The following is a 13484-nucleotide window of genomic DNA, read 5'->3' on the forward strand; positions in this document are numbered from 1 at the left end:
TGTGCAGAATCATCAACTCTCAGGAAGATAGTGTCATATTGCAACAGGATCTGGATAGGATGGCTATATGGGCACATACATGGCAGATGAAATTCAATGTTGAAAAAATGTAAAGTCATGCATTTTGGTCGTACCAATGGTCTAGCACCATACAAAATAAATGGGATACAGTTGGGGACATCAAACTTGGAGAAGGACTTAGGAGTACTCATCGACAACAAGTTAAATAATCGTACTCAATGCCAAGCCGCTGCAGCTAAAGCTAACAAAATTTTGGGATGCATTAAAAGGGAAATAAAAACTCGAGATGCTAGCATAATATTGCCCCTGTTTAACTCTCTAGTAAGGCCACATCTGGAATATGGAATTCAGTTCTGGGCACGACATTACAAAAAAGATATTGCAGTTTTAGAGCAGGTGCAGAGACGAGCAACAAAATTGATACGTGGGATGGAAGGTCTCGCTTACCAAGAAAGGTTAGATAAACTGGGTTTATTTAGTCTAGAGAAAAGACGCCTTAGAGGAGATCTAATTAACATGTATAAATACATCAGAGGACAATATAATAGCTTGGCGGATGAGCTTTTTGTCCGTAGGCCTTCTCAAAGGACTAGAGGACATGATCTGCGCATGGAGGAAAAACGTTTTAGCCATTTATTTAGGAAAGGGTTCTTTACAGTAAGAGTGATTAAGATGTGGAATGCATTGCCACAGGAAGTCGTTATGGCAAACTCTATACCTGCATTTAAAGGGGGCTTAGATGCTTTCCTTGCGTTGAAAGACATCCATGGCTACAATTACTAGGTTATGCCTAATGATGTTGATCCAGGGATTTTATCTGATTGCCATCTGGAGTCGGGAAGGAATTTTTCCCTTTTGGGGCTAATTGGACCATGCCTTGTAAGGGTTTTTTCGCCTTCCTCTGGATCAACAGGGATATGTGAGAGAGCAGGCTGGTGTTGCACTTTGTACTGGTTGAACTCGATGGACGTATGTCTTTTTTCAACCAAAATAACTATGTGACTATGTAACTATGTATGTATTTAGAGAGTTTAGCCTGTCTAATTCCTCCTCATCTGTGACTAATCACAAGTGTAATTTGATCTCTCAGCGGTGTCAGCTCAGGAATCTACTCTGCCTCAGCAGAAAAGCTATTTTGTAAATAAAACATGTTAACCCTATGTCTGCTTCCATGAAAGCAGGAAGTAGACACACTTCAGTTTTATTGCAGGATTTGTAGCAGCTATAACAAAGAAATGTTTTTTTTAATGGCTATTATGCTGTTGTTTATCTTTTAGAGCAAAGAGGAAGTTCTGAGTTCAGGTCCGCTAGTGTAGTATTTTTACTGATACAATCATAGTAACACACAATCGCCACAGCGCTTTGAGCACTTGAAGCAGCTGCTTTGGTGGCGATGAAATGTCAGCGTCGGCCATTGTCTGCTTCCTGGCACAACATAAATGCCACAGACAGTTGGCCGCAGCCAGCGATAGTCAATTAATTCTGTAATAGATCGATGCCGTGCCAAATAAAACGACACGAACCGCTCGCAACACTCCGTAATGTAACCGGGGCTGTCAGAACAGAGCACGCTGCGCGGCCAGATGGCGCGGGCACTAATTAATTTTATCATGTTTGTCAACATTTTAATAAACATTTACAAGCGGCGAGCCTTTTTGTTTTCAACATTAATCACCAATTGCAACCTGATATAAATAAACTCCAGAAGCAATGACAAGAATGGAGGTCCATACACGTGTTAAATGGCAGCCAATAATGACCGATTCGACTGGCGATCGTGGACTTTTCTAATGTGTGTGCAACGGACAGAAACTGTAACCAAGAACTGAACTTCATCCCAATCAGTAGCTGATACCCCATTTCCCAAGAGAAATCTTTGCCTTTTCTCAAACCCCTCCCACAGTGTGATGTCAGGACCATGGTCCTGGCAGTTTCCTGTCTGTGAACCTTATTGCATTGTGGGAAACAGCTGTTTACAGCTGTTTCCAACCACCAAAAAAGCAAGCAGCATTTCCTTCCACTGACATCCCCTGCCAGCAGTAAAAATGCCGCCATGTGATAAATGTCAGAATGTAAATCGCAGAGGCGCTTAGCGAAATTCTGACTTGATATTGCCATATACTCCTTGTTTATTGCCTGATGAAGTGGGGTAAACTTGCGAAATGCGTTGCAAATTGAGAGGAAGTGCATTTGATTGGTCAAGATGATAGTGGCAATTTGCATGTAAGCTGGAAACGTGCATACACACATCCAACTTTGATCGACCTATCACTGACCAATTTTACCACCCCCGTGTAGTATGCGGGCCAACAGACTTTGAATATTATAAAAAAGTTGCGTAAGTAAGCTTTAATACTACGCAATTAGTTCAATTGGCCAATCAAAGTCGGATGTGTGTGTGAGACTTTATTCTTAGCATGTCAGTGAGCACCGTTTCCCCGTAGGTTGAATTATTGGCGATGGTCGTTCTTATACCGCACACACCTCCGGTAACGCCTTTGTAACATATAGGAAAGGAAATCTGGTTAAACTGCTGTCTACAATGCAAAAAATGAAACAGGAAATTGAGAGGTTTAGTTACTGTCTGTATCCCTGGTAGTGAGAATGTCTCTCCCCCGCTCTCCCTGCGATGTGAAAACTGCTGATCCTTGGTACAGGAAATGAGCTACATCCAGGTAGGATTTATACTACTACCAGCCCTAGGCCAAACTTTATGTGGCTCATCTTGTATATGTAATCCCTACTCCCCTTCCATTCATTATGCAGCCCCCTCTTACATGTGTTGCTCCCCAAAAACATTAAAGTGACTCTGAGACAAATGATAATAAAAAAATTATACATACCTTTCTCCAGCCCCCCCCCCCCCCCCCCAATCGCTCCCACAACGACTTTCTCTGCCTTCTCATTGTCCCCGTCGAAGCCCCGAAAGCTTGGCCAGTTGGGGCGCATTGCGCATGCACACTCCCAGGTGCGGGAGTGGGGGGTGAGCGGGTTGAGGGATTGCATGCGCATGTGCCGACTGGCCCCGGTTGGCCAAATTATGGGGCTACCACCCGGGACAATGAGAAGGCGGAGGAAGACGGCGTGAAAGCGATCGGTGCGGAGGGGGCTGGAGGAAGCCCCGGGTATGTATAATTTTTTTTTTGTCATTTGCCTCTGGTACATTTTAAGGCACATTTCTTTCTTTTAAACCAGTTTTATTGATGAAAATTTTAGCAACAATAAAATAAATGAATAAAATAAAACATATAAAAAAATACAGTATATTTAATTTCTAAAGAAAACCTGAAGTTAAAATAAACTTATGAGATACGGATTTGTATGTGTAATACAGCAAACAAATAGAACATTAGTAGCAAAAAAAAAGTCTTATATTGTTTCCCAGTGCAGGAAGAGTTAAAAAAAACTTCCGTTATCTAGGCAAAAGAGCTTCTCTGAGCTCTTCCACCCACTAGGTGGAATACAGTCCTGTTTTCTGAAGCACTTAAAGGATACCCGAAGTGACATGTGACATGATGAGATAGACATGGATATGTAGAGTGCCAAGCACACAAATAACTATGCTGTGCTCCTTTTTTTTTTTCTCTGCCTGACTACAGTGTGACCCTCATTGATAAGAAATTCCAACTATCAAACACGTTCCTAGCAGAAAATGGCTTCTGAGAGCAAGAAAGAGATAAAAAGGGGAATTTCTTATCAGTGAGGGTTACACTGTAGTCACTTCCTGTCTGAGTCAGGAGTGAGTCAGCCACTTACATACTTGATATTTAACTCTTTCAGGCAGAGAAAGAAAAAAAGGAACACAGCATAGTTATTTGTGTGCTGGGCACTGTACATACCCATGTCTATCTCATTATGTCACATGTCACTTCGGGTATCCTTTAAAGGGGACCTGAACACATGACATAAGGAATCATAGAGGAATGCACCCTGATTGTATTTAGAGTTTAGCCTGTTTAATTCCCCCTCATTTGTGTCTAATCACAAGTTGTATTCTGATCTCTCCCCTGTGTCACGACTGCCATGGCAGAGATGGCAGAGAAGGCCATTTGGAAGCACAGGATGTTAACAATATGTCTGCTTTCATAGATCAAGAAGTAGAAACTGTGCAGATTTATTTTAGGAATTGTATCAGCTGTAAGAAAGAAATGTTTTTTGTTTAAAGGTTATTATGCTGTTTTGTATCTTTTAGAGCAGAGAGGAAGTTCTGAGTTCATGTCTGCTTTAAACAGTGAGAGACAGCTTGAGATAAGGTTTTATTGCAGGAAAGTTCAAAAGGCCATTATTTCTGCTCTGTTTTATAGTTTAAAAGAAAGAGTGTGGTTTATAAACTTCAAATATTAGAGAATGATGCAGTATTATTAAAAAAAAATCATTATATCAGAAGTTATATTTTTCGCTTCAGTTTTGCTCTAAGCGATTAGCGGTATTAGCCATTAACTTCACAAGTCGTCCTTTTATAGCTCACCTCTGGCCTGTAGTCCCGGCCCGCAGGTCTCGTAGGCTCCGGGGCTGTCTTGTCTGACGTACCAGGGAACCAGCTGGCATCTGCGCCACTTATGGGTCTTCCACCTATGGCGAGACAGTCGGAGATGAGACCAGCGATAAATCACAAAAATGCATCAGCGTTTTTTGTATTTAAAGCGAAGGATAATTTACTCTGCGCAATGACATGGGGGGCTTTTTCATTCGGCTGTCGGAAGCGGCGGGGGGTCCCCTAATAAAATACCGCCGTTCCGCAGTCACAACAAGCCATCTGGTGGCGACACATGGACCCCTCCGCGCAGGAAATGAGCTTGTGCCGCTGCAGCCGTGAAGGCGGGGGAGATGGGTTTTGGATTGGTGCCGCTTTCTGCCTCGACTCTTGGCATCCCTCTATTAGCAGATGTTTTGATCTCCCGGAGGTGACGGTGAATTTGGGCAGCGTGGAGCCACCAGATCGCGCCACCAGGGACGCCAAATGGAGCGATCTACAAATGGGAGGCTGAAAGCTGGTACTACAAAGGGCAGAGCAGGAGGGCATAGACTTCTGTGCCAGGAGGGAGACTGCCATTCATGCATGACAATATCGGAACAAAGAACCTTTGCGTGTTATTTATATGAGTCAATCAGGTCTCCCTGTCCTGCTGGCTGCGTTCGGAAGCGAAGAAAGATGGGAGGCGTTTTAATTATCTGCTGCCTGTGATGTTGGTTTAGCCCAATCAGTTGAGAGATTGTGGACTGTCAATCAATAAGCTGTAAGTCACAAACACAACTGCAGCTACTTTCGCCCCCCGGTAGTATAGGTAGTCACAGGAGCCTCCAATATTAAAGGGGAACTGAAGTGAGTGGTATATGGAGGCTGCCATATTTATTTCCTTTTGGTCAATACCAGTTGCCTGGCTGTCCTGCTGATCCTCTGCCTCTAATACTCTAAAAAGTCAGATCTGACAAGACCAGCTGCATGCTTGTTTCTGGTGTTATTCAGATACTACTGCAGAGAAATAGACCAGCAGGGCTGCCAGGCAACTGGTATTGATTAAAAGGAAATAAATATGGCAGCCTCCGTATACCTCTTACGTCAGTTCCCCTTTAAATAGCCAGATGCAGTCCCTCTTCCCCCTAATAAATGTAATCACATGCTTCCAGCAATATAGGAAGCCAGATGTAGCCTCCAATATACGTAGCCAGATGTAGTCAAAACACAGCAAATAAGAAACAATAGGAGAAAGTCCCTGCTTTTGCAAGCTTACAATCTAGAGGGTAGTGCCTTTCCCTTTAAGCAATGCACATTGCCTGGCTGTCCTGCTGGTCCTCTCCCCCTGAACAAGCATGCAGCAGATCAGGTGCTCTGACTGAAGTCAGACTGGATTAGCTGCATACTTGTTTCAGGTGTGTAATTCAGACACTACTGCAGCCAAAGATCAGCAGGACTGCCAGACAACTGGTATTGCTTAAGGCCGGTTTTACACCTGGCCATTGCATTTGTGGAGTGATGATCCGCCCTCATCGCATCAAAACGTAAAAACGCCATTCATGTGACCCTGCAGCAGAGTGCGCCGACAGAGTCATATGTATAGCGCCCCCGTATGCCCCTCCTCCAGTGATGTACTTCCTGCTAGACAGGAAGTATGACACTGGGACTCCTTGGTTTCCCCGTAGTATTTCCGTCGTTCCGCACATGCGCGTCGCACCGCTGCAGCCTGCGCCGCCCATTGACTAACCTTAGTTCTGCTGCCAATGCGTCGTTGCAGAAGTCTGATGGTAGCACGCTGTTCACTTTGCAGCAGGTCGGCGAACGATTAGACACTTGGCACGTGAGCACGACAATTGGAGTGCAGGAGATTCGGGCGCAGCCGGCACCACCGTAGACCGTAATAGGAATTACGCCTATAGCGGTGCACAGTGAGTAACTTCAGCACTGTCAGAAGACAGAGCTGAAGTTACTTTTAAAACGCTGTAATTTGGCCGCTGTAAGCCGAATTACTTCATTCCCCACCATCCACGTGGACCTGGAGGGGGAATAGTAATTACCGCCGCCAGGACTTGTGCAGGAGCAGGATAAGCCATATACCGGCTATAAATACAATAAATAATAATAATAATAATGGCTGTATCCAGCGCCCAAGTCTCCCGGCGCGATTTCTCTCATACGCCTTGGCACGACGTGGAAAGTGTGCTGGGCCCCATTGCCTTGTACTGTCTTTGTGTTACCCTGCGGTAAAACACGGTGACGCGACGCACACTTACAAGGCAAGTATAAAAGGGGCTTCCAAGGAAACATATGGCAGCATGGGCGTAACAATCACACCTGCGACCCCTGCCATTGCAGGGGGGCCCTCCTCTTCCCTCTCCCCAACCACAATTTCAGCAAAAAACCAAAAACTCTCCCTGTCTGCTCACAAAAACATTCTCTGGCACCGCCCCCTGCGATATAGAGTAGCAGGAGCATGTGTCATTTTTTTTCCTGCTTCCAGGCGCTGCTTCACAGCAGATCACTCTCTGCTGCTATTCACTGGCTCCCGATAATGTGACCCGCTTAGGGTTTGTGGGACCAAGGGGCCCCATTTTATCATTTTTGCAAGGGGGCCCTATTAAGTCTAGTTACACCCCTGTATTGCAGCTTCCATTTACCTTTCACTTTAGGTTCACTTTTAAGAGAAACCGTGACCAAGAATTGAACGTCACCCCAATAAGGAGCTGATACCCCCCTTTCCAATGAGAAATCTATTCCTTTTCACAAAAGGCTCATCAGGGGGCGCTGTATGGCTGATATTGTGGTGACACCCCTCCCACAGGAAACTGTGAGGACCATGGTCCTGGCAGTTTCCTGTCTGGGAACCTCGTTGCATTGTGGGAAATAGCTGTTTACAGCCAATTCCAACTGCCAAAAAAGCATGCAGCAGCTACTTCCAGTGATGTCACCTGTCAGCAGTAAAAATGTCACCATGTGATAAATGTCAGAATGTAAATCAGGGAGAGGAAAGATTTTACAATGGGCAAACACTGACTAAATCATTTATACATAATTATGGTAAAAACGAAGCACTTTTTTATGACATTATTTTCACTGGAGTTCCTCTTTAAATGCATTCTGAGACTTAGACAATAAATTGGTGGAATAAACGTCCAGCGCAGATATGAAATGCGTCTGTCGGTGAAAGGGTAGACTTTAGCATTCTTTCTGAAAAGCGCGTGCGCAGGTAATAGTTTCAGAGACACGGAACAAGATGGCAGAATAATGGGGAGCCAATTACAAAAGGGATATTTTTCCATTGCCTTGTCACCAACTGTCACCTTGCATTTCATATTCATGCAGGTGCCGCATTAGTACGCTTTTTATCCACGCCGTGGTAATAAACTTTCCTGGCGCCGAACAGTTCCGTCGCTTAGAGAATACAAATGTTGTTCGTCTGTGGATAGGATTTGTCTCGAGTCACCTTCTGTGCAGTCGCTCATTCCCTCTCCCCGCTACAGCGCCGCTAATAACCGATAAGTCCCAGCGGCTGCCTTTGATCTCGGCCGCTGCGGCGGATTCAGATGACACCGCGACGGGGAAGCTTAGCGAAATATGAGCGTGAATTACATCGGCCTCACCCGGGGTTATCCGAGAGACACCGTCTAAGCGGGGAAAATCCATCGGAACATTAAATATATGGATTTAAATCGGGAATATATGGCTGACATAATGTTCAGGCTTATGGCAGACTGGAGGGTAAAAAGCAGACTGCGACACGAGAGGCCTGGAAACCGGCGCCGGAAAAAAAAACGCGTAGAAAATTGTGATGTCATTTAAAGTACAACCGAACTGAGAGGGATATGGAGGCTGACAGATTTATTTCCTTTCAAACAATGCACATTGCCTGATTGTATAATACCGCGCCACAATGTTCACACAATGATTACCAGTCCGTTCACAATAAACAGTTAATGGGATCGCTGCAGAAAAAATCCAGTCACTGGGCCATATAGTTCAATTGTACTGCTGCGCTCTCCAGTCCTGCAATAGAAAACACACTCCACATAGGGCAGTATTGTTCAAGTTCTATGCTCCCAAATAACACCAGTGTTTTGTGCTCCCCCGGTGTCATACACTTATCCCTCGTCCCCTCTCACTAGATGCTCACCAGATTGTTACCACCTCAGTTTTTCAGGTGGATCTTAAGCATATCAATGTATTCACTTGTTCCTATAAGGCAAAAAAAGAGCTCCACATAGAGTAGTACAGTTCACATAAGGTAATTCCAGTGCTATAGACACTCCAATCGTGCAACACCACCCGCTGCTCGTGTTCCCGCACCAATCTGCATGCCACACTGCTCACCAGATGTAGCCCACCTACGTATACAGGTGGATACTGCGCTTTTTACTCCAATCACTTCAACGATCCTCAGTAGTTCAAACAAGCCTCTAGCAAGGGCTTTCCATTTATTTTCACTAAAATGTTGCTCTCTTCCAACAACGTCCTCCTTCACTTCCTACAATCCTCCTGCTGCGCAGCAGGAGGATTGTAGGAAGTGAAGGAGGACGTTGTTGGAAGAGAGCAACATTTTAGTGAAAATAAATGGAAAGCCCTTGCTAGAGGCTTGTTTGAACTACTGAGGATCGTTGAAGTGATTGGAGTAAAAAGCGCAGTATCCACCTGTATACGTAGGTGGGCTACATCTGGTGAGCAGTGTGGCATGCAGATTGGTGCGGGAACACGAGCAGCGGGTGGTGTTGCACGATTGGAGTGTCTATAGCACTGGAATTACCTTATGTGAACTGTACTACTCTATGTGGAGCTCTTTTTTTGCCTTATAGGAACAAGTGAATACATTGATATGCTTAAGATCCACCTGAAAAACTGAGGTGGTAACAATCTGGTGAGCATCTAGTGAGAGGGGACGAGGGATAAGTGTATGACACCGGGGGAGCACAAAACACTGGTGTTATTTGGGAGCATAGAACTTGAACAATACTGCCCTATGTGGAGTGTGTTTTCTATTGCAGGACTGGAGAGCGCAGCAGTACAATTGAACTATAATGCACATTGCCTGGCTGTCCTGCTGATCCTCTGCCTCTACTACATTAAGCCATAGCCCCTGAACAAGCATGCAGATCAGGTGCAGTGACTGAAGTCAGACTGGATTAGCTGCATGCTTGTTTCAGGTGTGTGATTCAGACACTACTGCAGCCAAAGAGATCAGCAGGGCAGCCAGGCAACTGACATTGTTTAACCATTTCAGCCCGCGGGGATTTTTCACCTTATGCATCAGAGCAGTTTTCACCTCCCATTCATTCGCTAATAACTTTATCACTACTTATCACAATTTATTGATCTAGATCTTGTTTTTTTCCGCCACTAATTAGGCTTTCTTTGGGTGGTACATTTTGCTAAGAATTATTTTTGTTATAAATGCATTCTATCAGGATTAATAAGAGAAAAATGGAAGAATTAATTATTTCTCAGCCATTATACAGTTTTCGGCCATTATAGCTTTAAAATAATCCATACTACCATAATTAAAACCTATGTATTTTATTTGCCCGTTTGTCTCGGTTATGACACCATTTAAATTTTGTCCCTATCACAATGTATGGCGGCAATATTTTATTTGGAAATAAAGGTGCATTGTTTCCATTTTGCGTCCATCACTATTTACAAGCTTATAATTTAAAAAATGTTCATAGTATACCCCCTTCAAATGCAGATTTAAAAAGTTCAGACCCTTAGGTAACAATTTATGGGTTTTTTTAATTGTAATTTTTTTTTTCCATTAAAATTTTTATTCGGCTAATATTTTGGTGTGGGAAATAAACAGTTAATTTTTAATGTTATTATATGTGTAAATTGTAATGTAAAAAATATGTAGATGTAGTTTTACTATTTGGCCACAAGATGGCCACCTTGAGGTTTTTTTTTCCTCCTTGTGCTTCTCGCTAGGCGGAAGCACAAGGGGGATGTGGAAAATTTTATTGGCAGAAAGACTGAACCCTCTAGTAAGAGCGCTTCGGTTTTTCTGCTGGGGACACGGATCAGTGATCAGGAACCATGTTCCCGTTCAGTGATCCCGGGGCAACCGGGGGACAGCACGGGGGCACGGGAGCGTGCCGAAGCACGGCACCGCAGCTGTCTGGACGTGAGCATCACATCCGGGCGGCTGAAATGGTTAAAGAGGAATTGTAGCGAAAATCTTAAAGTGTAAAACACATACTAATAAGAAGTACATTTCTCCCAGAGTAGAATGAGCCATAAATTACTTCTCTCCTATGTTGCTATCACTTACAGTATGTAGTAGAAATCTGACATTACCGACAGGTTTTGGGAAGAGGAGGGTTTGGCTTGCGAGTGACGAAAGCAAGCTCAAACCCTCCTCCGGCGGCTCTAGTACGCGTGCGCAGCCATATGTCACACCGTACGGCAGCACGTATTGTGACTGCACTGCACTAGCGTCCTGCAGATAGGATAGCAGCACTGCGCCTGCGTTCCCAAGATGTTCTGAGTCACTGGGGAGCCCGACCTCGAGGTCGGGTACCCAACCGGAGCGTACCGCAGCTAAAGGATACATTTGAGAGGGGAACAGAGGCCACGATCCACCGGACAAAAAGGTCAGTTGCACGCAGACATGCGTGTTTTAGCAAAGTCATTTTGCCTGATGACTCCTTTAAAGGGGAACTGAAGTGAGAGGTATACGGAGGCTGCCATATTTATTTCCTTTTAATCAATAACAGTTGCCTGGCAGCCCTGCTGGTATATTTCTCTGCAGTAGTATCTGAATAACACCAGAAGCAAGCATGCAGCTAGTCTTGTCAGGTCTGGCTTTAAAGTCTGAAACACCTGATCTGCTGCATGCTTGTTCAGGGGCTATGGCTAATAGTATTAGAGGCAGAGGATCAGCAGGGTTGCCAGGCAACTGGTATTGCTTAAAAATAAATAAACATGGCAGCCTCCATATACAGTACCTCTCTCTTCAGTTTCCCTTTAAGTTAAAAAGTAAAACAGGCCAAGGATCAGCAGGACTGCAAGGCAATGTGCATTGTTTAAAGAGAAACGGAAGTGAAAACAAATGATGATATAATGATTTGTATGTGTAGTACAGCTAAGAAATAAAACATTAGCAGCCGAGACACAAGTCTAATATTGTTTCCAGTACAGGAAGAGTTAAGAAACTCCAGTTGTCATGTATGCAAAAGAGCTTCTCTGAGCTCCACGTCTTTCAAAGTGGCAGAGAGCTCTGTCTTCTGAAGCTTATTATCTCAAGTCTCTGTAAATGTGTTTTCTTTTTCTCTGCAGAGAAGGGTTCAAAAGGTCACTGGCTGCTTCTGTAAAATCATTTGGAATGCTGAGTAGTGTGTAAACTGCAAATATTAGAGAATGATGCAATGTTATAAAAAACACTATATAAAAATATGAGAATATTTTCTTTGCTACTAATATTCTAGTAATTATCCGTACTACACAACCAATTCATTATATCATCATTTTTTTTTCCGCTTCAGTGTCTCTTTAAAAGGAAATTAATATGTCAGCCTCCATATCCTTCCCTCGCACGTCAGGTGTCCTGTCCTAAAACTTCCCCTACTGCCCTTATGAGACAATCAATTTCTTCAATAAGAGAAAGAAAAGAAAAAGATCAGGAAAAGGAAAAATACTCAGCCAGAGTAAATTTAATTAAAGATCACCTGACTTTTCCAGTCGCTGCAGCGATGACAGCCGGGGTGACAAGTTACACCGAATGGTGACACGATCAGATTTAATGAACGGGAAGCCATGCAGCCTGCCAGCACCCCCCCCCCCCCACCAGTGCACCCCCCGCCTCCACATGTCCCCCGCCAGCCCCCCCCCCACCTCCCTGCGTCCTCCGCCAGTGCGCCCCCGCCTCCACACGTCCCCCGCTAGCGCACTTCCCCCCCCCCTCTCCTCCACGCCAGCCCCGCTCACCTGTACGTGTGACAGGTCGGCGTCTCCTCACACTCATTGTCCTCATACAAAGTGTCAGGGCAGTCCCGCCCGCCATAAGACGGGTACTGGATAATGACTCGCTGCCGCGTCTGCTTCTTGACAGTGATGGGACCTAAAATAAGGAATACAGAAAACACATCATTTACTCAAGGTTTCTGGGGAGGTTTCTGGGGATCGGGAACAGAAAATAATTATTATTATGTATTTATACAGCACTGACATCTTCTGTAGCACTTTACTGAGTACATAGTCATGTCTGCCAGGAGTTGGTATGTTCTTCCCGTGTCTGTGTGGGTTTCCTCCAGGCACTCCAGTTTCCTCCCACAACCCAAAACATACAGATAAGTTAATTGGCTCAGCATCAAAAAGAAAAAGGACGGTTGAATCAGGCACTGCAGTTAATTCTGTTTTAATGGTGTTTTCAGTATGAATGAAATCACCACTTGTATAAAAAAAATTCTTGCATTCAAAAAGTCATGTGCAAACATCTTGTGCATTCAAACAACTGCATAAAGAGAATGTCCTACCATATCAGAGGGTGGCAGTGGTGGGTGCAGGGCAAAAACGAGAGCCTAACAGCCGTTTCGCACGGCGGTGTTTCTTCCGAGGCTGATTAGCCTCGGAAGAAGCACCGCCGTGCGAAACGGCTGTTAGTCGATCGTTCTTGCCCTGCACCCACCACTGCCACCCTCTGAAAACACTATTAAAACAGCATTAACTGCAGTGCCTGATTCAACAGTCCTTTTTCTTTTTTATGCTAATCCTTAAAGTTTTATTTTGCTAATTTATCATGGGCACGCAGTGTCTAATATTGTCAAGGTGGCGTTTGAAAATCTGTCGATCCTCACCCCCAGTGATACGCCTGTGAACCCCGGAGTGCCGGCAGCCATCCACTTCCAGATTTGATCTAAGTTAATTGGCTTCCCCCTAAATTGGCCCTAGACTACAATACATACTCTACTACACGATACATACATAGACATAGGACTATGGTAGGGAATTAGATTGTGAGCCCCTCTGAGGGACAGATAGTGACTGA

General features: G+C 44.5%; 1 protein-coding gene across 1 annotated transcript in view; it reads right to left on the reverse strand.

Annotated features, from left to right (window-relative positions):
* The window catches only part of THSD7A (thrombospondin type 1 domain containing 7A), a 570344-nt gene that overhangs the window by 78402 nt on the left and 478458 nt on the right, over positions 1-13484 (reverse strand). The window contains exons 13-14 of the mRNA XM_068235085.1: positions 12425-12557; positions 4490-4593 (exon numbers count right to left, since the gene is read on the reverse strand). Coding sequence (XP_068091186.1) covers positions 4490-4593; positions 12425-12557 — 237 coding nt within the window. The remainder of the gene's footprint in view (positions 1-4489; positions 4594-12424; positions 12558-13484) is intronic.

This window comes from Hyperolius riggenbachi, chromosome 5 (genome assembly GCF_040937935.1).
Source record: "Hyperolius riggenbachi isolate aHypRig1 chromosome 5, aHypRig1.pri, whole genome shotgun sequence".
In the NCBI taxonomy this organism is placed as follows: domain Eukaryota; kingdom Metazoa; phylum Chordata; class Amphibia; order Anura; family Hyperoliidae; genus Hyperolius; species Hyperolius riggenbachi.